The 27,951-nt window shown below is 44.5% G+C and overlaps 1 protein-coding gene across 7 annotated transcripts in view; it reads right to left on the bottom strand.

The window, feature by feature from the left end:
* mef2cb (myocyte enhancer factor 2cb) overlaps positions 1 to 27,951 on the bottom strand; it is a 72,785-nt gene that overhangs the window by 31,164 nt on the left and 13,670 nt on the right. For all 7 annotated transcript variants that reach the window (XM_034596610.1, XM_034596612.1, XM_034596615.1 and 4 more), the window contains 2 exons: positions 9,855 to 10,097; positions 27 to 230 (listed from right to left, as the gene is read on the bottom strand). In XM_034596610.1, coding sequence (XP_034452501.1) covers positions 27 to 230; positions 9,855 to 9,908 — 258 coding nt within the window. In that variant the 5' untranslated portion in view covers positions 9,909 to 10,097. The remainder of the gene's footprint in view (positions 1 to 26; positions 231 to 9,854; positions 10,098 to 27,951) is intronic.

Below are 27,951 nucleotides of genomic sequence, written 5' to 3'. Positions count from 1 at the left end.
GCCGTCTGTGTTTTCTTGCAACTCACCTCCACAATATCAGAGTTGGTCCTGCTCTCGTGAGGCTCGTTGTACTCGGTGTATTTCAGCAGAACCTTGTCCATGTCTGTGCTGGCATACTGGAACAGCTTGTTGGTGCTGTTGAAGATGATCAGGGCAATCTCACAGTCGCACAGCACGCTCAGCTCGTACGCCTTCTTCATCAGGCCAAACTTTCGCTTTGTAAATGTCACCTGGGTAAAAGATAAGAGGACAGAGAACAAGAACGATGCATTAAAATTGTGCTTATTATAAGGAGGAGACAGGTTTATGGGGACTTATTTTCACACCCACATTAAACAGAAAATTGCCCTTACACTCAAATCAGTCTATTTGACCTGAAATGTTTTAATCATCTAGCGCCAGTGAAAATGTCCAACCCTAGACCTTTTCATTCTGTGCTGACTGAATAAATAGAAATCTGACGTAATAACTCTTTTCCTCTAAAACAACATTAGAGGAAAAGCAAAGTCTGCTGATTGTTCAACAAACCCTGGCTGTAACAGTCTATCCTCTATACCAGGAAAAAAGAAAAAAAAAAAGAAGCTGGGCTTGCATTTAAGGAACTGAAAACACTCTGTCTCAGACAGATAACGGTACGGAAGATCGGTTATTTCTTCTACATCAAAGCGTACAGAGGTTCATCACAGAGCATATATGTGAGGCTAAATTCATCACCTTCAAATGACCCGAACGTGCTTGGTGCATAAAACCTGCTTTGTGCACCCAAGTAATGCCCATAGACTATTTTAATCTAAAAAAAACCCAAACAGGCGAGACATACCATTTTCTCACAGTGATATTAACACACATTGTTCTGTTGCCCAATTAACTGCCTCATAGTGAACAACACGCCATTGATATAAATAAAGAATGGAGTCCCTGCTTGAAGCTGTTTGAGTGCTTGAATAGCAGCGATGAACATAAACCACAAAAATTGTCCTTTGTAATGGGGCCTGTTTTCTTCTCTCTCCCTCCCTGTTTGTGGGCATGTGCAAGTGTGTGTGTACTTGTATGTGAGGCCTCAGACCGGTTCCTTTAATAAGACGGGCATACAAGTGCCCACATTGTCAAAATAGAACAGCTTCTATTCTTCCTCTATTGTTTGGATAAAAAAACTAGAGCAGTGAAAGTGAGTTAATTCCGGGGAGCTGCACCTGGTTTCTTCTCCGAACCATGTGTGCGAGCTCTCGTATGTCTGGATGGGAAAAAATGTGCCTCTGCCAGCTTCTCTCTGAGCAACACTGCCTCTTTTTCTATCTGAATTTTCTTTTCTTTTCTTCAGTGACTGTGTGTATTACGTACACTGGAGATCTGTATTGACAAAGCTTTTTACTGAGCGGAAATACTGCCAGCACAGTGCCCAGCTGGTAGCTAATGATCTCAGTTTGTTGATTAACTGCATGTTTGTCTATTCTCTTCTGACACTGAGCTGGGCCAGAAGAATACAGAGAGAAAACGTTCAACTCTCAGATATGTTCTGAATACAGTAATAATGACAGTAAGTGTGGGTTATAAAGGCCTTTAAAAAGATGCCTTTAAAGAAGAGATCCATGTGCGTGTGGTAGATGAGGATAAACCTTGAATAGATTTGTGGTGAAAATCTATCGTGCACTGCCCTTCACATTTTCTCTTTACAACTTCGAGACCTGAAAGAGGAGATAAGGTTGAATGGATATTGATAGATAGTTTTGGATTACCTGAAATCATATCTTCCAGGATGTACCAGGGAAACTGAATATCAAACTCTCCCCTGTTCGTGACGCTTGTTTCTCTCCCTGTCTCCCTCTCTCTCCACTAAGATTTAGTAAAACCTTGCTGTATCCTGGACCAGCTCCACAATCCCCCCCCCCCACAAAAAAAAGTTTTCCAGTGATGTCACAGCGTCGTGCCTATCTTTCAAACAACAGAGACAAGAGACACGGACGGCGTTCTCACAAACCGGCGTGCGCAGTGTCAGGTTCTGTAGCTCGGAACAAACGCTCATCTGATCCACAGACGACATGAGGAGAAAAAGCTCCCCTGGGCACTAAATACCATGCTGACATTTACACAGAGAAACTAAAATGTGAAAAAGAAACAAGCCTCATTTTTAACACCCTGAGATGAAAAGGCATCTTGTGACAATGAGAATAATTTTCCTATCAAACCCACTCTGGTGTGCCGTCCGAAACTGAAGCGCAAGCACCCTAAAGGCGTCCGCCAGCAGCAGAGCTACAGAGCACAAGTCATACATGGGCGAGTAAATAAGATGACAGCACTGTAGGACACAAGGTCACAGCAGAGTGTCGGGGAACAGGACATGTAGAGTGTTGTCTTCCCCTGGTGTTTGGATGCAAGGGGCACCAGGGGCAGGTACAGGACACAGCTAGCTCCCGGCCCAGCTCCGTTATCACCCACTCACTCAGTCACACACTCTGCTGGGGCCACTAATGTTCCGGAAGGTTGCACACGGCGCACACACGTGGGCTGGGTGTGAGTCCCACAGGTCCACAACTCTCAAAGGGGAGGTCCGGCTCAGATCACTCACGTATTTGTGGAATATTACACACACACAAACACGGCAGTATAAGGTAGTAAGCAACTTGGAACGCAATCTCTCTGCTTCTCATTTAAACATGTAAACATTTTTTAAAAAGTTCAGAGTGGAATCCAGTCGAAGTTGTCTCGGGCCTCACACTTCAAATGCGGATCTGTGCGTGCGCGTTTCCCACATATTAGGCTATAATTCACACATAGACTGACTTTAACAACACCACAGGAAGAGTGAGTGTGATTATGAAAAGCCCTAACTGACCAAACAATAACACCTACATAAATATCACACCGCACCCCCACGTCTCAATCTGACACGTACAACCCGCTACCTCCAAATCATACACATTACTAATGCTATGCACAGGCATCCATACACTGGCATACATCGAGGTATACAGTACATGCTTGCTCTAACACACACACACACACACACACACACACACACACACACACACACACACACACACACACACACACACATTATAAAACACAGTTGGCTCACACATAAATGCTATCTATGGTAAAAATTGACTCCTGCAACATCATGTGGGATGTGCTAATGTGCACCGTATCCCAGCGATGCAGGTTCACAGTAGCAATTTCCACTAATGGAGGTGACTCTGTCGTGACTTCATGGTCTCACTTGTCATGTGACACTTTCAGGCCATCAACGTCCGCACCGGTGATGTCACCACCAGCCCTTCCTGTGCGAGCTCAAAACGGCTGCCCGAGCCCACACAGAGACGTGTAAACTACTTTTCAGGTGCTACTGCTCGGCCCCTCGAGTGGGTAAAAAACAGATGCTATGAATGATCTGCAAACATTTACAGAGATGTGACAGTGTCGGGCTCTGACTGCTTTTCACATCAGACACATGCAAATGATTTTTTTTCCATTACTGAAAAGCTCCTGGTTCTTAATATGATAATTTGTTTTGTAAGTAGCACATCAAATGGCTGATTATTTCTAAATAGAAATAAAGTTAGGAAACTAAAAGAAACTATGCTAAAATCGGTATTATTTATATTCTACTTCTAATTTTAATTTGTAGAAGCACCCACTGTAGATGTGACTTGTGGGGAGAGTGAACAGGCAACAAAGGGCCAGATTTGAAAGTTTTAACATTTTCACAATGTCAGCATTTTACAACCTAGCATCAACACCACATATTCAATTTTAGGATGATCAGTAATTCAGACTACATTTGAAACAAAAGTTTTCTAAGTTTTCATGTCAACAATAAGTAAGTTAGAAAACTTTTTGATACTTTCTTCACGAAGTACTTTCTGAAGGAGACGAAAAAATTCCTGTTCATAGCCCTCGATCTACTCCGTTTACACAGGCTGTGATCTAGTACAAGTCTCAATTACTTTAGCACATAATGAGCACTAAATCATGGTGAACATACACTGTGACACACAGGCTTTATTTGTTCACCCCATCCACCTCCACAGCCCCATCCTAAGAGATTCTCACACACACAGACATACACACAGATACGCGCACACGCACACGCCCACACACACACCCCCCTGTAAACTCCCAAACCATGTCGCCACAACATCCCCTTTTCGGAGCCATGAACTAATTCTAATTCTTTCTCTCTTTCTTACTTTCTATCTTTCTGTCTTTCTTTTCTATCTCTCTCTCTTCAATCATACACTTATTGTTATGTGCATGTGATTCTACATATGCTACCACTGGTCAAAATTATCAATAAAAAAATAAATAATTTATAAAAATTAAATGATGCACTCTACTCTACACAATTGACCATTCACGTCTCCTCCAGGCAACAAAAAGAGGAGAACAACATCCCTGTGATGAACAGAGGGATGAGAAGAAAGGACTGATAGCGGCTGCTTCACTGCCACATGGGTGAGAGGGGAGAGAGAATGACGGGGGGGGGGGGGGGGGGGGGGGGGGGGGGGGGGGCGGACGCACAGGAAGCACATTTGTATGCATTTCCTCTCATAACAGGAAGAGGCCAGTGGCTTCCCCTTCACAATGGCTTCGCTTCTCCTTCCCACCTCCTGCCTGCTTCCCTGGGGGAGGAGGAGGTGGAGGAAGAGGAGGAGTGGAGAGACAGGCACCAACAAAACTGCTGGTTAGAAAACCAAACATGGACGGACGCACACAAGTGCGCACACACACACACATGCATACAGAGATGTCAGTCAGCTATGGAGCGGCACGATTTGTCTTGAGACAAACACTTATCCCATTGTCAGGGGCCAGGCAGGAAGACACGGGCTTACGCAAAAGGAATAAGAGGAGCCCGAGACCTGGGCCTGAACTCTGCCTCACAGCCAAAGAAGCTGTTAAGAGGGGTATTACGACAAAAGAGGCTTTGTCCTACCTCTAATATATGCTCCTCTCTCTCCTCAAAACCCCACTTATCATTCTTCTTCTGCACGTCGTCATTATACAGTAGGGAGAGGAGACTCCTTCATTCAGTGTCTAAATCAGAAGGGTCCACTTTGAGTGGCTAAAATCGAATCTGTGTAACTGATGGAGCAGCGTCTTAATTATGCCAATTTTAGTTAGACTCTAGGTGCGCGTCTTAAAATACATGCTAGTTTAGATTGTTCTCCTTAGCAGAAGTAGTAATTACATTTCAGTACAGCGCTGAAATGGCTGGCTACGCTCCTTCTGTGTATGTTCCTGGTTATGCTGAAAAACCGCAACTGGAAAAGGATATGCCAACTGAAAAAAAAAAGAAAGTGGATGTTATACTGCAAGGCCCAAGTTAGTGGCAGGAACGACAAAAATAACTTTGCTATCATGCATGTGAGGTGCATAAACTTTTTGTCGTGGCACTGTAGCAAATATAGATATATAGAAAAAGAAAAGAACAGAACAAGAAACTCTAAGGAGCTGACTGGCCTAAAATTATTTTTAAATGTCCCAACCTATTTAATTGAAAGCGTTTTCTGAAGAAAAGAAAAGAAAAATAAGAAATTCTTAAAAGGAACTGAGTTGTTTTAAGAGTTTTATGTAGATTGTATGTCCCCACACATTTAATTGTTTCAGTGATTTCGGTTGGAAGAAGACCCATAATTCACTAAGTAAAGTCTTCTTATGACAAACAAACATAATTTATTACAGCAGTAAAACAAGTGGACAATAGCGAAAAATATATATATATATGAGCTGTAGATTCTGAGGGAGTCCACCATGGTAATTTAAAAAAAGCAAATAACTAAAAACCGGTCTATTAACTTTAGCAGCAAATCATCTTTTGATTCTTAATTTTTTGGAGATATTTTTGTTTTAGAAAATGTCACATAATTTTACCATTTAAAAGTACTAAAAACTGTTCCTACTTAGTCTTATTTTGAAATTTCAAGGGCCTACATAATGAGCGAAGTGAGGTGAGAGAGCAAAATGAGCCACATGAAGAAGATGTGAATGTGAGACAAAACAGGAAATAAGTCGAGGAGGCAAAAGAGAATAGAAAGAAAAATACAGCAAAAGGAAGGTGAGAGCTCAGTGAGCCCTTTTTCAGTTGAGGTCTCACACTCGCTTTGGTATAAGAGGAGATGGTAGAAGGTGGGAAACAGGGAATTAGAGGAGGGGTGCAGGAGTGAGGAGCTACCCTGTGGGCCTCATTATTTTCCTGCTGTTAATTTCACTCACACATTTTCTCACTCCAGTGCTGTTGATTGGAGAGAAAAATGCTTTGTCGTAGAAACAAAAACACCCCTTTATTTCAGCTGCGGTTGAAATAGTGAGGCGAATATACGCAGGATAACATAAAATAATGTATCTCAATTTGTTTTGCTCCCAGCCAAGTATGTGTTTGAGTTGTTTGTTGTGGAGTTTCGGAAATCCTGTTGTTTTACTTCCTGTCACTGATGGCCTGATCAACGTTTGACCTTTGGCCCCCGGGTCCCCTCCCCCTTGAATCTCGCATGTCCAACACATACGCACAGATTCGCACAGACGAGTCATTCTAAATTAAGTCCACTGAATGAACTGGCTGCAGAAGTAACACCAATTAGAGCCAATTTCAGCAAATTAGTCGATCCCCGAGACCGACCCCAGAGAGATGGATGTGTTTGACATGTGTTTACAAGCAGGCATGTGTATGTGCTGCATTAACAGGACACTAAATGCATCTAAGTGTTTGTCTGTGAGTATAATCTGCAATTGCTCAAAACTATGAATCTATGCCCGTGTGCATACAAACACAAACCTGCGCGTGCATGTTGTACAGTACAGTAGGTGTGTGTGTGTCACCTACCTGTATGTGTGTGTTCTCTGTGTGTGTGTTGGGTCAAGAGAGTCTGCTGTCTGTGTGCAGCCCATGAGTTTATGGCACAGGGGGCTCTTTCATGTGCCCAAAGGCTGGGAGAGGGTCTGAGTGGTCGGGGGGCTCGGAGCCAGGGCTCGCACACTGCTGCCCAGTGTCCAGAGGTCCGGGCAGCCAGTCAACACCAGGGAGGCCTGGTCCTTCTGCCCCTGCTCTGGGGAAGTGTTTCAGGGCCTGCGGGGTGGCAGCCCAAAGTGGCCGCCCAGAGAGAGCCAGGCCCCTTGCCCACTGTGATGCTTCTGCAGGGAGGGCAAGGGTGGACAAGCAGCGCTGCCCCGTAGGTGGCAAGGCGGCGTTGACAGCCACGCAGAATGGTGCCACGCTTCAACGTGTGTGTGTGTGTCTGTGTGTGTGTGTGTGTGTGTGTGTGTGTGTGTGTGTGTGTGTGGACTCAGGGTTAATGTTACAATGTGGTTATATCGTTATTTTTGTATTTTATATACAGCGTCTATTATATTGAACTATATCACTATGTTAATGTCAATCTGTTGATTTAATAAAAAAGACCCTAGAGGAGTTTTCAGAAGACGGCAAAACTTTTTAGACGTAAAAGTATGTGAAGAATTCGAGGTTGAAAGAAACACTATACAAACTCCTCCAGTGTTTATTTGGCTTGTGCTTTTGGACATTTCCTCAAAAAGGAAGTGAAAATATGCAAAAAGTCAAAGCTTCCGTTTTCTTTTTTCTTTTTTTTAAGAAGAAGAAATTTTAGGTTTGCTGTTTCTGTCTGTGTCTCTGTCTTGTGATGTCCGCCTCTGTAAAAATGATGTAATTTAGGCTGAAGGTTGAATGACACTTAATTCCATATGCTCCAAGAAGAGCACGTGGTGATCGCCGCATGACTTGTTGACATCATATCCGAAGGAATAATTATTACATGGAGCCAACAGCAAAATAAGTAATCTATCATTTAAGAGATCAAAACAACAAAATCCAGTGATATATTGATTTTTCCTTTCCCTGAACCTTCTCCTCTCTCTCTCTCTCTTCTCCTCCTCTGCCTGTAAGTAAAGCCCGGATATCTCAGGCATCGATTCCCTTCAGGTGTCCTTCCTGTCTCCCTCTTTCCCTCCTTATCCTCAGGAGCCGGAGTGCTCGGTGCAACTGGCGGGCCCGGTCGACGGTGGGGATGAGAGAGGAGGGCTGAGATAACAGTAAGGAGGATGTGTGGGTGCTGCTGCAACACGATAGCTTTAGTCCTCGTCTAAAACTCTGTGACCTCCTCCTTGTTCCCTGTCTGACTGCGTGTCTCACCTTCAATAACAAATACATGATTTGGATTATGAGCACAAAGGCACATATAGTCAAACAACCCCTCAGATTTGTCCATCTCTTTATATTAGAGACCGAACGATTAGTTGGTTTGCTGATCTCACTGGCCGATTCTTATCAGTGAGTCTCGGCATCAGGCAGAATTTTGCAGATTTACTAATTTCAAAGTATTACCTTTGAGAGCAATGGAAACTTTATATATAATTAAGTTCAAAGTTTTTTCAACCTTTAATTTGTTCACCATAGATGGTGATGTAGTTGTCAGCAATACTTGCAAATGGAAAATAAGCCAAGGATCTATATCGGTATTTCTGTTTATATTTGCAGAACTGAGAACACTTATTTCACAGAATAAACTACATAGAGAAGATGTGCATTCATTGTGTTTTCTAATTTTTTCTAATTACTTATAATAAAGTTTATGGTTAAACTGTAAAATATCAGGCCTGGATTACATTTCTGTCCTGTATCCAAGGTGAACACACCATGTATCAGTAAAAATCATAAATCATTACTGAAAGTTGCTTCTTTATTTCAGGTAAAGTCTCTCTCTCACCCTCTTCTCAGGATTATCTTGTTACCATCACATTCATTGAGCTCTGTCATGACGACGGTCAATTACTCTTCCCGCATGACTCAATCGATTCCTCGAGCCTCTTTATGTCACTTTACTTCCGCCACAAATGAATGCTTTTGACGGAGCGCATGGTGAGACGTTGTTGCGGACCTGTATTGTGGATAAAGACGAGGCAGAGGCAATGAAGCAGGCCCTGTGTCCGAAGAAGGTGCGTGTGTTTGACCTGTGATCCAGGGGGCCACATTAACAGCGTATGGATCCAATTGGGCTGCCAGGAAGCTGACAAAGTGTCAGTGGTCAGTTGTGCCACAGGAAGTGATCGATTGTGGGCCTCGAGGGCAGTGTGGAGAACTCTGTCTCTATCTATTTCCTGCCACAGACGCTGGTGTCTGCTTGAATCACGCCGTCCGCTATTTATTACGTCTCTACTTGAGAGAAGTAATGCCAGCTGTTGTTTCAAAAAGTGTCCTGCAAGAATCCCATTATTGATAAGTAGCTGTTTAAGCAGGGAGTTTTCTTTTGAGTTATTACATCAATGATTACTAAAGTTACTAAAGTGCAGCATAGAGGAAATCTACTGCAAAGAAATACTGTCTCACTGTTTGTTTCGCAGGCAACCCTTAATCTCCACCCTGTCCGACGTGCGTCACCTCAGATAATCCATCTCTGTTGGGCTGTTTGTTTACAAGTTTTCTCACCCTGCTTCTCCTCTGCTACCACCCGGTAATATTCCACTGTCAGTGAGCTAAACTGGGTGGCATGGTGTGAGAGGTTGGGTGCCTCAGTTGGCAGCAGCCCTCAGACAGAGGGGCTCTGATATACCGAATTAATTTTGAGACTTACAAATGTTCTCATGCAAATCCACACATCCTGGTGTCCTCACACTGGTGTTTTTAGATGGAGGAGAAACAACCCTGCTATTATAACCCAATAGATCTTCTCCACCCAAAGCAATAACTGTGTTATCCCCACACATGCCTCTGTCCCCCAGTTCACATATTGCCCAGACTCCCAGAAGACCCTTATTGTTGAGGGCTGTGTGGGGTGCAGGGTGTTTCTCCTTCCTCCTTTCTCCACCTCCACACTCATCCATCCTCCCATCCCCCAGGGACTCACCTGTCTGTTGCGTTCATCCATAATCCGCGTGATCTGAATCTTTTTCCTCCCCATCGTCCCAGTCTCTTTTCTCTCTCCTCTTTCTCAAAAAACTTTATGCTTTCTTCTCTCTTCTCTTTCTTCCTCTTTCTCTCTCGTCTTCTTCTTCTCCTTCCCTTTCTTCACTCTTCCTTTATCTCGTCGTTTTTTTTCTTCCCTGCTTTCTATTTGTTCCAATCAACTCAAAGATTCCAGCATCTGTACCTGCAAGAAAGGAAAAAGAGGGGGTGGGGGGGAGGAGAGGAGAGGGTGAGCATTAAATGAAATGAAATATGGCAAAATACTGAGAGAAAAAATAATAAAAGTGGCATCATGGCAGCCACAAGGGAGGTTGAAGAAAGACAAAGAATCTGTCAACAATGTTGTGAGAACCGCTGTGTTTTTCACTGTCGATATCATGCAAATCAGTTTCTGCATTTTTTTTCTTCCCAGGCACCGACTATGAGAGGAGACAGCGCTGTCAGGATGTTGCCTCGTTCACAGAGACTTTGACAGTGTTTTGGAAGTGCCGCTAACTTAAACGCTCTAATCACCAACACTGTTACATTACCTCCAGACTGAGAAATACATTTTGTTTCTTCCCACGAAAACTGCACTGTATTGACAGTGGAGCTGCCAGAAACATCTTTTTCTGCTCTATCTGCAGCTCATCTCCAAAATTGCAGGCGTGAGTGGCGAGATAGGATACAGATGTGAAACTGAGCTCAGTGTTACCATGTTCTGACAAAACAAAAGCCAAAATAAAAACGAGGGGAATGGGGGGGAAAAGTGCCAAGAGTCATCGTTGGAGAGTTGATAGTAAAATAAAAACGTTTCTTAGAGACGGAAATCAAACAAAATTCCAACATGAAGTTAATCCAGCTGGAGATGCACGTCAGTGAGTGCATCTGAGGAGCAAATGCACTTGTGTGTGTGTGTTTGTGTGTGTACCTGTGTTTCATGAGCGCAGGCCAGCGCGGCTGCTGCTGAGCTGGACTGCATGTGCGAAGAAGAAAGCTGCGCTCCAAAAAGTTTGCGTGAGTGAGTGACTGTGTGTCCGTGTGTGTGTGTGCACGTGTGCGAGTGTGTGTTCTTGTGCGAGCTTGGCTAAGCCCGAGCTCCAGTGCATCTCTCCAGAGTGCTAAAGTAGGCCAACCCAATCTATCTCAGGGAGGAGCAGAAGAACTGTTGTTGTGTTTTCTTTTGACAGTAGAGGTGATAACGTCCCTCGTTATGCAAATGAGCATCCCATTATTTAAGCTCAGTGCAATGCAGGGGAGCTGTCAGCGCCGTCACATAAAAAAAAAAATCTTCCATCTACCCTGCCTTTTTTTTTTCTCTCTCTCTACTTTCCCCTTCTTCTCTCTTCTCTCCTTTCTGAACCAGATTTCCGGCACCTGGCAGCACAAGCATCAGACGCTGATGTGGAAGACGACACCGCTTCACCAAAAGACATGTCAGTCTCAGTCTCTCTCTCTATCACTCCCTCTCTTCTCCCATAAACCCTTGCTCTCTTCCTTGCTCTCTCAGATTCTCTCCTTTGCACGCTCCCACACACACACACACACACACACACACACACACACACACACACACACACACACACACACACACACACACACACATTGTAATGCACCTCCTTTACCCTTCTTTTCTTTTTTCCCTCCCTAACCTGAATCCATGTATTTATTGAGTAACATGCATGAGAAAGCACAAGAAAGCTCTAAACCCCTGAGGTGAGTGGAGCACATTGCTATGCACTTGACCTCTTTGTGCTGGAGTGTAGGACATTGATAATGAAATAGCGTAATAGGAACATCCAGGCGTACTAGTAATAGTGACAGACAAAAGGCCTGTAGCAGTAACTAGAATGATCATGTGTTCCTTCAGAGTTCATGTGCAAAAACACACAGAAACATGAATTTATTTCAGATTTAATATGAAATAACATAACTTTTATTATATCTTAAGAATCTCTGCCCAAGATTTTCATGTGCAGAGTAAAACAAAACAAGACAATATGATTTAAACAATAATGAAATGAGCAACAAAAAGCTTCCTGAGTTGATGTTTGGGACACGCCCACTTATGGAAGGAATGAGATACAAACACAAACACATCACTTGACAGTTTGGACAAACAGCCGATCTACGCCATCACAATAATAGCAAGATCTAAAATAACTCTGTGGCAGCTCTAAAGAGGCTACCCAAAACATTTTAGCATCACTGTGAGCAAACACACCCAACCGATAGACAGGAAAACAAAACGCTGCCCCCTGGAGAAAAAAAACAAAGACGGATGTTGTCAGACAAACTCGGATTACAAACCAACACTAAGGCACTTGGCACAAGACAGCCAGACAAGGATATCAATCAAGCTGGCGTACCTCAATCACAGGCTGACAGCATCATCCCCTCCCAGTCTTTGTGCACAACAACACTACCCAGCCCAGGCATCGCTCCAAACAAGGAGGCGTTACCGCCGTGATCCCTGCCTCCTGGCCTCCACCTCCTCCTCGTTCCACCCACAGCTCACAGAGCAGAACTGAACCTCTCAATGTCAACACCCGCTGGGGCAACACCTTAGGCCTTACGTAACATTAATGCTAAGACTAAGCCCGTGTCCTGAACATTTAATCCCCGCACTTGGCTCCCAGTGCCAGCCAATGCTCCCCGAGGTGAGGCTCTGCTGCCACTCGCCGCTTAGCCTCGTGCTTCCCCACCTCTGCGCCCCCACCCCTTCCACCCGCCACATTTCCTCTCACTCTTGCCTCCTCCTACACAACGACGAAAGTTCCCTTCCCGTCGTCCCAACCACCCCTTCTCCCGCCACCATCCCCCACTCTTCTTCACACCCACCCCCGTCCCATATGAGTGCCAGGCAGCTCCTGGTTAAACACTGCCCACCTCCTCATCAGGCTCCCTTCCCTCTCCTTCCCATGTGGTGAAGGGAGCATCAGTTAACAGATTACCACCGAATCACTCAATCCAATTTAGCCTCATAACGACGTGACAGTGAAACAGAGTGAAATCAAGCCCCGCTAAATAAACATGGTCAAGTGTCGGAGGGCAGAGATCCTGAGCAGGAATTTGTCGCAGACACACCTGACCTTGAGAGGGCAAAGAGGTGAGAAAGCAATGAGAGGAAAAATTAAGACACACAGCGCAAGACAGGAGAACGAACTAACGAGCTTTTAGACATTAAGCCAATTTACTAATCCCTAAGTAAGGCGTAGGGGAAGAGGGAATGAGCTGCGAAAGATGAAGAATACACTTCAGAGTTTATTTGTCTTCTCTGAGGAGTCTGACTAATGGCAATGTCTGCATTCACACTAGCGCTGGTAACTGGATGGAGACCGGGCAGGCGACATCTAAGGTCAGAGAGCACGCTGGCACCGAGTGGGCCGAAGCGCCACGGTTGCTCCTCTGCTTGTTTCATACCCTGGGTCCCAACTCTCTGCTGCTTTGAGTTGGATAGGTGACAATGAAAGAAGGAGATGGGGAGTGGATGGGAGGAAAACTGAGAAATTGAAGAGGAGAGAGGGGGAAACGGAGTGAAGCACGGAGAGAAATCTTTTTGAACAGGCACCAGGCCTCTCCAGGGGGAGGGGAAGAGCTGTACCCACGACCCTCCCATCTGTTAAGCAGACGGACGGAGAGAGAGAGAGAGAGAGAGAGAGAGAGAGAGAGAGAGAGAGGGAGAGAGAGGGAGAGAGAGAGAGAGAGAGAGGGAGAGAGAGAGGGGGGGGGGACGAAGGTTGGGGGAGGATGGAGAGGGAGAAGCGATTCACCACATAGATCTAATGAGCATTCTCTCTCTCTCTCTCTCTCTCTCTCTCTGTGTCTCAGAAGAGGAGCTGAGAGGACGACGAGAACATATACACTCAGTGCACCACAAGGCTTGATTCTAGGTCGCCTCTCTCCCAAGTGTTTAGTCACTAAAAACTAATATACAGCACAAGGCGCTTTTTCACATTCTAATAGACAGTCTGTAGGGTGCTTGTTAATGTGGCTGTGTTATTGAGGACAGGCGCTGGAGATGACTCCTTCGAATCATGAGGGGGGGCGGGGGGGCGGGGGACAAAAAGAGGAACTTTACCTTGACTCATGCTCGGGCCTGCAATTTGTCACATTGAAAGACGGCTGCGGTAGTTATTGTTTGTGAGCTGCGGAGAAGGGACGTGACAGCAAATGAGAAGAAACGTGGGGCTGCGCGAATTCGCCTTCCGAGAACAAAAGTTGAGCCCAGTTCGGCTTCGCCCTTCAGAGAACTGCAAAGGGGAAAGACGTTAAAAAACGAAACTGGCACTCCTGTAAATGCAACGTGTGCAGAATTCTGCTGATGCTGACATTCTCAAATCCTAATTCTACATGTTGTAGCAAATTGGGGAAGGTGATTTATCATGACAGGATTGGCGATGTTTTTCCAAGAAACCCCACCTCGGCAGCACAGCCTCGGCTCATGGTACATCTGCAACACATTTGGTACTAGCATGTGTCCTGGAAGAAAAAAAAAATATATATATAATACCAGTATCCCCTATCCTCCTAGGAAATGTGGTTGTGAGGATTTGAAATAACATATTACACTGCAGTAAGTAAACCTTTTAGTAGGTGTATGGTACATTAAATAAACGCTCTCTCTTTTTAAATAAACTCCCATTTCCTTGAAGAGGTAGATGGAAAAAAAAGAAGCTTTAATATAGTTTTCTAAATACTATCTGAATGTCAGTACACACCGACAGTGCTCCATTTTCATTCCAGCATTCCTGTCATGTCGATTTCTTTTCCTCGAGAACATATTTCTTTTCAGATGTGTCAATTTTTTGGAGGTTTCTTCTTTGCGTCTGAAGCCACGCGCACATACGTGTGTGTCTTTGCGGGCGCATCCGTGTGTGTGTTTGTGTTTTTTTTTGTTTTGATTCGAAAATAGTGGCACACAACACTTTATCTCTTTTGAGGATGAATGGATATATATATGAGAGGTGGGGAGGGATCATACAGAAGGAGCGAGTCGATGGCCAGGCGGGATGGAAACAGAAAAATGTGTATCAGGTCTCATTGTGCCTCTAATGTCATTACAGGCAGTGACTCCTCTATGTGGCACGCCGCACTCCCCATCTGTCAGAGAGAGATAGGCAGGGTGACGAATGGCTATCACTGCTACTTCCCTCAACCCCCACCACCCCCACCACTCTAATGTCTCTATCTTTTTTTTTCTTTTTCGACTGCTGGGGGAGAAGAGTGACCTAAACCTGGGCGGTAGCCCACGCGTAGGTGGGCCTCTATGCTTCTGAATCTCAGCAGATATTAGGGCTAATTTAACATGTTAGCAGCTAAAGAGATTAGCAACATGTACATCTGGGGATTAGAGTGATAGTGGTGGATCATCCTATAATGTGTTCATTCCTTCTTCTTCTTTATTTATTTTTTCATTCCCAGTGAGCATACTAGCTAAACTTGAATGTGAGATGCGTGTGTGTCCTCAAGTGTAGTGTGTGTGCTGGAGGATATGTCTTCACCTGTCTCTCTCTATTAGCTCATGGTTTAGTTGGATCATTAGCGAGACAGAGACGGTTTCACATGTATTCTATTTTCAATCTTCACGTAGCTTAGAAGTGAGTCACCTGTCTATTGATGAGGAGGAAAGTGAGCCAGTAGCCCGTGGCTGGCACAAGTTTTACAAGTGTGATTGACATTATGGAATAAAGTATATTGTTATAAGTAGCAGCTCTAGTTCCGCAGCATGAGTTCTCAATTCATCACCGAGCCCCGTTCAACCAATTCCTCAACTTAAAGCTTCATACTTCAACTTTAAACCTAATTGATTTTAAAACTAATGACAGTCTGCCCGCGCTGTTTCCCCCTCTTATCCTTCAATCCAACAGTTCTGCCCCGGGGTCTAGGAGGACAGAGAGACAGGAAGGACACACACACACACACACACACACACACACACACACACACACACACACACACACACACACACACACACACACACAGCGGAAGGACGTGACATCAGCAGGCAAAGACAATCAAAGGTGCTGCAGGTGCTTCCTTCACCAAATCACTCACATATTAACAGAGCACACATTGGGATTTAGAACCAAATCACCAAAATCCCCAGTGCCAGATAAAGTCCAAATGAACAGAAACAAAATGATTTCTGAATATGAAATTAGATAACGCCTTCACTTGAATTCCCTAATATATTTATTCTTTTGCTTTGTATGTTTTAAAACTTGCAAAATCCTCTTTTACGACGCAACAGATTTATTGGGAAAACACTGGAAATTGGGTTGAAACTACTGTTTTTTATTCTATTCTATTGCTTTATCAGTATCAGTTAATAATAATGAAGGTATGAGAGTGTGAAGCCCTGCCCTTCGTTTGGGCAGCTGCTTCTCTCACTCAGCACCAGTGAACATGGGCCTTGGGCCACTAGAGCCACAATGGAGATAGGTAGCCATCCGTCAGAGCCAGTATGGAGGCAGGTGAGAGCTATCTTTCCATAACCCATCGCTGACTTCCCCAAGGACAAAATGACTTGACACAATGCGTCAACCCCTCTGTTTGAAAGGAGGCCAAGGGCTGTAAAGCTGCAGCTGCTGGGCCAAAGGCAGATGAGCAAGAGGGCACACGTGAAAGCGAGGTGAAGCCAGACAGACGGGGATCGCGAGGAGGAGTAGCCTTCGTGGTTCCCTGCCGATTATCAGCAGCTTTCTTTTTCTTTTGCGGCGATGGCTTATAGAGCCATGAGCGATAAACAAATAAAATTAGCGGACCACAATGACAAACTTGCCACACACATGCCCGCGTGCCAAGCTGGCGGAAAAAGTGGTATCAGAAAAAAAAAAGGAGAAGAAAAGAAAAAGCAGAAGCAAAGGCGAGCCACAATTTGGAGAGGCCCCGGAAAAGGCTGGAATGAATCACCATTTACTGCATTCAGTCTTTCCATGGCATGAGCATAGGGAGGGGCGATGAGCATTCAAGGATGAAGTGGAGATAGAAAAGATGATAGAGAGAGAGAGAAAAAAGAATGGACTTAATAGAGGTGACACATTACAAGGTGGAAGTTTGGCGAAAAGGGACAAGACGAGAGGTACTGAAAAGGTTTAGATTATGGAGGTGGTGCAGATTGTCAAACACATCTAATGTTTCAAGCACCCAACTTAAGTTTCCCTTTATTAAAAGAGTCACATTTTCTTTCACTCCTTCCTCCCTCTCTTTCCAGTCGTAAAGTCATTTAAAATGCTCTGCCGCAGGTCAAGTTTTCCAGCCACTGTAAACCACTGTCCCAAAGCACACGTTGCCCTGTGCACCCAGGTATGTAACTGACCGCTGACAGGGACCGATGGCACGTTCGCAAAACTCGTCATCTACGTGCGCAGGTAAGTTTCTCTCTGCTAATGTTTTTTTTTCATGATCGCGAAGCAAGCGGCACAAGTAATGAACAATGAACCCATGTTGTGGAATAGCACTATATGAACCCTTCAATGAGCATTCCCAGCCCCCACAGGAACAGCCGGGAGTCATGTCACTAAGAACACAAAGCACTGACATATTCACCCAATTATGTTCCCCGCCGAGTATGACAATGTCTCAGGATGTTAGCAATGTTCTCCAGTGGGGGGAAAAGGGCAGAGAGTGTGTGCGATGTGCGTGCGCGCGTGTGTGTGTTCGTGTCAGAGGTTTGAAACCGAGGCTAAGGGCTAATTTGCAGCATGGGCCACGCTTTGCTTGTGTTCAAGCACACAGCAAACTTCCCCAGTAGTCCCATGCATGCCCCGGTCCCCTCCCTCCCTCCCTCACCGCCCCCTCACCCCCACACTGTATCAACACCAGACATCATGGTTAAGACGATCTGCTGATGATTTCATCACACCCAACCCCAGCCCCCTACCCCTTTACTCTTTCTCTTTGCCACAGCATTCTAATCACCCTAATTAAAAGCTTTGTTCATTTAGAAATCTCTGATGACAATTTGTTTCACTCTACCCTACAGCAGTGGTGGCTGTGAGGAGAGGAGAATTAAATTTGATCTTCTGACAGCAATTATTAAATGCTCCCTCCTGGCCTCAATTAAGGCCTGCAGGCTGATGCTAACGTCGCTAACCCTCGCGCAAACCACGAGGTTCTGGTGTGCACTTGCTTTTTCTTCACCACCTACATTTTGCCATCCTTAAACGGGAATGTGGTGGTGTGGGTGCAGGTGTATCTGTGCGAGTCAGTCACTTTTGTAGGTATGGAAATGCATGCTTGCCCCTCATCTGTTTTGCATTTGCTGATGGGAAGAGGTAAATAAAATGATTTCCTTTTTTAGGGCGGGTTTGTCGAAACCAAGTCAGCATGTGGGGAGTGGAAACTCTACGGGGAAGTTGTGGAATTTACTACTTTTTCTTTTCTCGCTTCATCAGCAAGTTTCCACAATGATACTATTACATAACAAGTTATTGTTTTCTAAGTTTAGACTTATGCTTATTGTTGATTTTCTCATCCCTACTTCACACTTCTCAAGACCATTCACTGTAATGAGAATCCCAACATATATACATGAAAAAAACGATTAAGGACAGAATTAACCCATCAAAAGCAGGCAAATAGTACAAACTGTAAACAGTTAGCACAACGCTGCCTCTCCATGTTGTTGTGACACTCCAACAAGCATTACATGTCACGGTTGTATCCTTTCTGAGCTTCTGAATTGAGAGCCACAGCTCCGCTTTGAGTCCATGCACAGCGTGTGGGTAATTTGCGCAGAAGTAGAAGGTTGCACACTTCAACAAGGATGTCCTTCATAGATTCGACCTTCTGTTTTTTCTTTTCTCTCATTTTTTTTTTCTTCTCCGAATGGTCCCTGTGCTCGGCTAGGAAACCGAGTAACCTAGATCGTAGACTGAGGGGAGAGAGGGATTGTGACAGAGAAGAAGAAGAGAGACGGGGGGTTGAGAAAGAGAGAGAGAGGGAGAGAGAGAGGCTGAGCTACAGAAGCAGTATGATAGATTGAAGGTAGATAGAGACTTTGACACCTCAACGCCCGACTCAACGTTTAAAAACAAAAAAGAAGGCAAAAAAACTTGAATGATGTCATGTTCAGTTGTCTTTTTTTTTTACCACAAGCTGATTGTGGTGATTATTGGTGAGCATCGTTTCCCTGTTGACGCTGCGCATCATTAAACAGAGATTGTTCCACTGTTAATGTTTGTTTAAGCGAAGGCAATATAACATTTCCAGGCACTGTCTCCTCACCACAGACACACACACACAAACACACACACACACACACACACACAATCCCACACATGCACACACACAATGTAAACTTGAGACCCAAGTTTCAAATTTAGGTTGCTCTGCATCTACAATTTGAAGTCAAATTTAGATTACTTAAAAAAATAGATCAGGCAAATAAAATTAAAAAAAACTATCTATATCAAAAAGTTTTTCAATCCCCGTCATGACAAATATACATAACAAAGTTATAAATATATATAATCGCATATATAAATATATATATATATATATATATAAATAATAAATATAAATAAATATGAATCTTTTCCAGCACATAGCCTGAACTCTTCTCCTTTCACAGTGCCTTAGATTTCCCAGAGGATTGCCGGTGGTGAGATGTATGAGGCGAAAGGTTGCGCGGAGTGTGGAAGGCGTGTGGCGGCATACGGTACCTACAGATCAGCCTCTGTTTAGGGGAGTGGCCCCACCAAGGCCAGATCTGGGCCAGACTCAGTCCAAGCCTCTCATTAGTCATCGGCTGGGTGCCGCTTTCCCTTTTGGAGTGGTTATGGGGGAACCGGTGAGGGTCTGGCAGTTGCACTGTACTCCACTCCCAGCACCATCACAACCCGACCTCATCAAAGCGAGCGCTCGTAATTTGTCACAGAAAGCAGCCAATTAACATATGTTAAGGGAGGAGGGAGGACGAGAAAGAGGGAGGAGAGGAGGGGAGGGCGAGTGAAAAAAGATAGCGTATGATTAAAGAGTCTGCACAGCTGCACAAAATCAAAATGGCAAAGAGAGGTTTGAAAGAGACCTCAGACCAAGTAATCTGATAAAGCTTACTGTTACTTAACCCCATAAGCAGGAGCGAGAGGGAGAAGGGGAGAGGGGAGAATGAAATAATAGAGACCAACAAATATTAAATTACTGCTGTGAAGCTACAAGCTTTGGCAGAGAGCCTCTGCTCTCGATACGTGGCTACAGTGAAGGCCACTGTATCACATGGAGATGACCCTCTTGCCAAAGCACTACTGCTGTTTGACCACGCTCTATTTATAGCTCGGCGCTCGCCCTCGTGCCTGACGTAGTTCACAGTTACACTAAAATCTGCCAGGAACTTTCTGCTTTCACAAAAAATTTGAGCGCCTGGTGCACCGCAGCAATTATGTTCCCTTTCTCATGAAACAAAATGTGTCATTTCGTTCTTCATTTATTTTTTTCTGTCACAAAGTCTCCGACAAGTTGCTTACATTCCAACTTGTTTGTTTGCTTTCAAATTCTTGTTCCTCATGGTTGTTTTTTTGTTTTTTTTCAACATGCAGTGTGCGGTTTATTTATGCATGTGTGCACACCTGTGTGTGACTGTGTGTCTGCGCGCATGTCTGTTGTTGTCGATGTTGTTGTAGGAACATCTTGTGAAGTGAGTTGTGTGATATCCTGCCTTGTTGTTGGATACGGTGGCAGGCTGAATGCATTAGCAGTGCACGCCGCTGCCATTCTGTGTTCTGTCGTCTCTCAGCCACCTCTGCCTTGTCTCTCTCTACAGCGACTGATCACACGGGGCTGACAAGCGAGTTCGGGTCTGCGTCTGCTGCGCCAGCCTTCGCTACGTGGGCTCTGACTCGTTCAGCGAGCAAACATGAGAGAGGCGGGGAGGAAGCTTAAACAAATTTAAGTGATTTTCGAATTGTATGTCAAGTCGCGGGGAAATCCCTGCAACAAACAGGCTACAAACTTGAACAACAGTTTTATGTTCCTATACAGTCATTTTAAAAATACATGTTCATTATGGTGATTTTAATTATTATTATTATTTGTAGTAGTAGCAGAAGTATTGAAAGTTATGAAGCCTACCCTTTACTACTATATATATATAAATCATGACTGTTTCCTTTTTTCCCTCCTCTTCCTCTCTCGTGCACTCTTATCTTTACCATCAGGCATCAATCGTTATTTATTTATTTTCCCTATTTAGGGAAGTAAAGGGCCAGAGTGGAGGAGTGAAGGAGTGGGGGGATGGAGAGGTGGAGGAGACGGCGGACAGAGTGCTGCGCATATGACTCTCGCCGCTCAGTCGACTTCTTTCCTCCCTTCTTCCTCCTCTGCGTTGCGAGCTGGTGGTTCAGCGAAGGACCTGGCCGCCTTGAGTCCCCCCCCCCATGTCTACCCCCACCCCACACAGCACCGCCACCCCTCCGCTCAAATCCCTCCGCTGCAAAGCACAGCTGCACCGTTCACATAACCTCGCCTGCCCCCTCGTACTACCCCACCACCGCCGCCCCACCCCACCCCAGCTAATGATAGCAGAGCACGTCCCCTCCACAAGGCAACAGCTTTTTCCACTTCATGTACATACACACAAACTTGGCACACACACACAAGAGCATTAGACACACACACTAAGTAGTGGGCACATCATATCCCCTTTCCTTCTCTTGGTTCCTTCCCTTCATTTTTTCTCACATCATTCAATTTCTTCCCCTTCTCTTCACCCTGAGAAAAATCCCCAAGTCTTGTGACCCAAGGAAGGCCTGAGAACATTATACACACACACACACACACACACACACACACACACACACACACACACACACACACACACACACACACACACACACACACACACACACACACACACACACACACACACACACACACACACACACACACACACACATATCCTGCACAGTATAAGTGACCTGCATCACAGCTGTGTGTGGGAATTCGTACGGGTGGGTGTGCTAGCGGGAGGGTTGACTGAATACATGTATTTGCACATATACCTGCGCACGTCAATGTTCACACTGCATATGGTGCATGTGCATTGCCGCGTATAGCTCCATGTGTTATACATTTAGTCTATGTGATATATCTGTTGCGTGTGATGTGTGTCTATGTTAGCAGAGGAGGAAGGGAGGCGGGGGGGCGGGGGGGTCTCTGGGCTTCTGCTGCGCCTACTGTGAATAAACAACTCATTACACGTGTACTTAACCAAGGTGAGCTGGCGAGCAGTGGAAGCTAATCCCCGTTATCGTTCCCACCGTTTCTCTTCCGATTAGACTACAGGGAAGAGGAGCCCGGGAAGGTAGGCTGCTCAGTGCGTATAGGAGGAGGAAGAGTGGAGGAGGCGAGAGGGAGCGAGAAGAAAGAAAAGCATGTGAGTTAACTTCCCACAAGTGCCTTTCTTACTTATATTATCCTTTCTCACTCGATCTTGCTCGCTCTCTTCTCTACCCTCTTGCCTCCTCTCCTTCCTCCTCCCCTGTGGATTTCGCGCTGCTCTTCCTTGTTTTTCGACCATCTCTCAGAACTGGGTCATCGACAGACTGCGCGAACATGGGAGGGAGGAGAAGAAAAAAAAAAAAGCATGTTCTTTCTATGAGAACAATCCAAGGCTTCTTTAACAAGTAGTCCGCTTATCAAATTAAGCTGTCAAAAGCACAATATTAACAGGCAGCACAGATAGAGGGAAAAAGCACAAAGCAAGAGAAAAAAATAATGATTTCTCTTTCGCTGTGTATATACACAGTCCACCAAGGGCACTAGTGCTTCTTAAAGATTTCTCTCCTTCCCTCTCTCTTTATGTCCCACTCTTAACATGATTATTGGGCCTCTATTATAAGCGGCCAAAATGGAAAGGGCCACTCATTTAGTGGGGGAACAATATAGGAACAGGAAGCAGCAAGGATGATGCTCATGTTTGAACAAATTACAGGCTTTACATGCAGAGTTTTTCCACCTACGATTGGACACTTGTGCATCTCAGGGTCAAAACGTAAAGTCAAGCAAATAATTAGCTGATTAAATAAAGGAATACGTTGCCAGAAAAAGTACAAATGATTATCTGCCCACATAAGTGAGACATTCAAAATTAGTTTGACCCAAACAATCAAAACCTTTTCATAAATAAATGAATGCAGACTGCCTATAATAAGCCAGCTCCACTCTCGTATGTCATTATCAGCAAATCAATAGACTTCTTCTTTTTTTGTATTCAGCGATCCATCATTCAAAAAAACCCTCTCATTTCATTTAAAAAACATGTGAAGCCAGATCATCTGGTAGGAAAGCGCGAGCAGAGTGTGAGGGAAACAGTGCACGGAGAGAAAGTTAACGCTAACTGCTGTTCACAAGGCATATGTCTGAGACGCAGAAATTAAATTAACGAGACACCTCCGCGTACAGAAGGCAGAGAGGAGAGAAAAAAAAACCCTGTGACCTTATGCTCATAGACGAAGTATCAAAAAAACACACCTCTCAATTTGAAGACACTCTATTGTGTTGCCATCTTGACACTCCTCTTCAAGCATTAAAGTCTGCTCAGTATTCATAAGAAGGAATTAACTTGTTATATTTTTTTTTTAATCCGTGCTTGACTAAATCTGACAGTGTCAGATAAGGCCACTCGCGATGAACTGTGAGCCCTTTTTGTGTTTTTACTCCAGAGACTGATTTTCTCACACCCTCGATCTCAGTCCCATCCTGTTTGCCCGCCCCCTGGAAAGGGCGGACGGTGGCTGGATGTGACGTGGAGGCGCTGGGACTCGACTGGAGGCAGGCAGGAGCCACGACAGGTATCCCCCCGCACTCCCTCGGCTATTTATAAAACCGCGAGTCCAGCACAGCGGCCAAAAATAAGACGGAGGCCATTTTTTTCCCAAAATAATAAAGGCGGCTCCTTCGACCGCACACCTTTGATGCTTGCATGCCCAGACACAAACCCCCGGGATAAGAAATGACTAACGTCACCATGCAACAATTATTACCAAATATTAACAAAGTAGAAAAACTCCTCACTAGACAATAGAACCATCGCTGTACTCGCAGTGAGCATGCTCGAATGTGCACATCCTCACACATACATACACAGCAGACAAAAGTCAATATCAAGGCTGGGCTATTTCTGTAGAGAGCACTGTTTAGGAAGTGTGGGCCGGGTGCCAGTATTCTCCTCAGTATCGTCTGGGCGTCATTGCACTGCTGCTGTTATACAAACTCACCTCTTTCCTCTCTCACCCGCTCCTCACCCTTTCTACCAAACCCCTTGTTCCATTGTCAGTGCTCTCTGTGTGTGTCTGTGTGTGTTTCTTTTATACACACACACACATACAAGGTTATTTGGTTTTCCACTGGGTCGAACCACAGTGCCAGGTGAAAGCATCTATTGGCAGGATAAAGAGAGTGGCTGGTGTGAGATCACAAGGCCCCACTCTGCCCAGCAAACCTTGAAGTGAAGCGCCGGGCTGGAGTTTCAAACAAAGTGCCCCCCTCATTCATTATACATGCGACTGCACTGAAAATCTCCTTCCGCAACACCATCTCTTCTCCTTCTCTCCATCTTCCTCCCTCTCTCCTCACATTGTCCCTCTCCTTTTTTTTTTTTTTTTTTTTAGACAGAGCATCCATAAAGTATGAATAAAATTAATGACATCACGAGCTGCACTTTGGAAGAGCCACTGTAGGAAAAAGGCCATACATCATGGGGCAGAAGGAGCTGGGCCGAAAAAAAGTGTTACAAAAATTGAGCGAGAAAGAAAAAAAGGTGTGTGTGTGTGTGCTTCAGCCTTCTCCACCCTCAGGGCACCCTTCATATTGCTGTACATTATTACGTGTTATTACGTTTGATTTCAGATACTCTTCAGCTGAAAAGTTTGAACACAATTCATTTTTGTCTTCCTTTTTTTTTCATTTCTTCATGTAGCTGCAGCACAATTCTTTTTTTCCTACATTTTCTTTGTCGTGCTTTTTTTTTTTTCTTCTGGTCAGCTGAGTAATGTAAAGTGTTCAAAACAGCCCTGTTGCTGCACAGTATTTCACAGGCCGGCCTTTGGTGTGGGAATGGCACAGATGACAGTGGAAAGGAACACTGGTGTGGACTTTGGCAGGACGACGCTTGGTCGAGCTGCGTGCTCGGTGGAAGAGGGGGGAGCACTGAGCGTGGATTCTTATACAGCTTTTTCTCAACTTAGACGGTGTTAACAGCATTTTTAACAGCACGGTCCCCACAGAGTTGAAAAAGTGAACCGTCTTGATGTTGCAGACTTTGCCCAAATGTCTGATGAAAAACAAGCATCATCGTTAAGGCTGTAATATACTTCCTTGGAGCAGCAAAAAGAGATAAATACAATAACAGCACTGCCAATTGTTTGGAATTTACTGCAACAATCTTCCTGACTGGGTAATTTTTGACTCCCTTTTCCTCTTAATCCAGTATGAGCATAAGATCTATTGAAAAAAGAAATACCCGGTAGCAATGTGAGGCTCAGCAGCAGCGTGGACGGGGAGCAGTGGCGGCAGCAGCGGTGGCAGATCGTGGCAGCCGAGAGAGCAGGGGTTTCAGATGGATGTGAGCTTATGTGAGGCCAAGGCACAGAGCTACCTCTGTGCGTCTCACCGGACGATGTTGCAGAATGACTCGGCTATGTTGCAGCCGTGACAAAGATAAATTACGGCCACTGGGAAACATTTCTAGTTTTTTTTTTTCTCACTCTCACCGTTTCTCCACCCTCCTCCTCCTTTTTTTCACATTGGGTGTAGTCCAAATGTGTGCCACACCAAAGGGAGATGGAGGGGGGTGGGTTTCTGAAAATATATTAGGGGGTGAGAAGTTGGCCCTCGCCGTTCACAGGTCAGGTACTGTGTTTTATCATGGAACGTGCCTGATGTCGCCACATTTCTGCGCACGGACAGCAAACACCTCTCCCTCAAACTAACCCCAAAAAACTCACTAAAAAAAGGATTCTCAGTTAATTTTGGACTTACCGCACAATATGTTTGCAGCAGTTATAGATACACACTGTATGTGGTGTTACTATGTCTGGATTCTGTTACACTGAATAAAAATCTCACAGGGACGCAACTTGAGTAAAAGTCTGGTATTAAAGTTAATAAACTAATCTTTAAGCATTTTAACTCTCATTTTACTTTTCTTTAACATTAAACATCACGTCTGGATGCTGATGCTGAGGCATTCAGCCTGATGTGTTTGGACAAAGAGATGCAAACTCTCTTCTAGTCTAAATGTTTCTCTTTGTCTTATCATCCTGAATACTCTGCTCCCTGCACTCCTCCAGCCTCACTGCCTCCCTGGACTCGCTCGCTGTCCAAATATTTCAGGGAGCAGGCCTCAAGTATGGCGAGGTGTTTTGGGTGTCTCTTTAGGTGGGCTCCGCAGCTGACACCATGATCGTGTGGTCAGCACTGCTGAGCGCGGACCACCCAGCAGGCAGCTGCCGCCATATAATGACCAACAGGCCAGGCAGGAAACAGGAAGCAGGAAGAAGAAGGCAGGACATCCTGTTCATCTAGATCAATGTGTTAAACATGACATCACAAACGCATCTCCCGTTAATGAAAAATACCTGATCTGAGGCCAAAGAAAAGAAAAGAAAAATGCAGTTGGTCTGCTTTTAACTCACCTCAGCTCAAATACATTTCTATCTACGTTTTTACTGCGTGTGTGTGTGTGTGTGTGTTTGTGTGTATGTGTTTTGTTTTCCCTCTGTCTCTCTGTGCATCTATTTTCTCAGTTTGCCTTTTCAGCCCTCACATTGACACCGTTTTCCAGACTGCTCCATCATCGCAGACATCAAATCCTCCCCTCTTCAGTGAGAGAAGAAAGGAGAAAGAGAAACACACGCAGTTTCATTTGAATATACACCAGCAACACCCTCACAAAATTCAGACAAAAAAAACAAAAGCACAAACATTGTGATGCGCAAACAGACGGAGACAAGGCACAAACTTGAACACACACACACACACACACACAAACACACCTCCCAGACACACAGCACATACTGACAGACAAACACACAAAGAAACAGCAAACACAAAGCACAGCACAGCCAGAAGTCTACTTTATGCAGAAATATTCTAAAATGTGTTTTACAATACAATTAAACATCAAAGCCTGATATATTCCTCTGTGATCTTTAACACCCCAGTGAACAAACCCCACACACCCCCATCCACTTACAGTGTACAGAGAAAGTTGCGGAACGTCACCGCTAATTACTAGATAGAGACAGAAGAAGTCTTTGCATCATTATGCAGAAACCAGGACATATTCAAATATATGCACTCCATCCACCATAAACCATTCAAGGACTGTGTTATTTACTTTGGATTATTGTTATTATTTTTTTTTTTTAAGTTTAATGAGTAATTGCAGCACTTATGAAGCTACACAGACAGTGCTCCTAAGGCAAAGAAACATTTGGGTAAACATTTCTAACATGCACAACAGTTAGGACAATGAAAGGGAGATCTGTTGGAAATGAGTAAATAAACACACTGCGAGGTTGAGCCCGATGCTTTTCATTGACGCTATAAAAATGTGTCGAAAAACAAAAAAAGGAGGCTTTTCCTCCCATGCAGCAAGAGCGAACACCTGCCTTGTGCAATAAACACAAATACAACAAGCCCTTGAGTTATTATAAAACTTAAGTGTTTTCATCTGCTTATAAACAGGCGAGTAAAAAAAAAAAAAAAAAAAGTTTTTCTAACAAATGACTTAACAGTTCCACATTATTTGTCAGATGCATTTACTCAGAAGAGAGCTTATCTTTGCTTTTTCACATTTGGATTTCAAGTGCATCTCCAAAATTTATATAAAATAATAAGAACCAACATTAACTATGTTATTTACAGGAAATCCAGGAGGTGTCTCCTGACAGTTTATATGCTTCTTATATCGGAGGTAAATACGATTCCCTACAATTGACTCTTATATTACCTCCCTGTTTGACCCAAAGGGCATGAAGTCCAATTACACTTTCTTCAATATCTACCTCCAGATCTTGCCAACCTGCAATCTGCAAATGAGTGTAGTACTGAGC

The sequence above is a fragment of the Hippoglossus hippoglossus genome, chromosome 9 (genome assembly GCF_009819705.1).
Source record: "Hippoglossus hippoglossus isolate fHipHip1 chromosome 9, fHipHip1.pri, whole genome shotgun sequence".
NCBI classification, from domain to species: domain Eukaryota; kingdom Metazoa; phylum Chordata; class Actinopteri; order Pleuronectiformes; family Pleuronectidae; genus Hippoglossus; species Hippoglossus hippoglossus.
The sequence above is the reverse complement of the archived record's forward strand: the minus strand, read 5'-3'. Positions and strand labels throughout refer to the sequence as shown.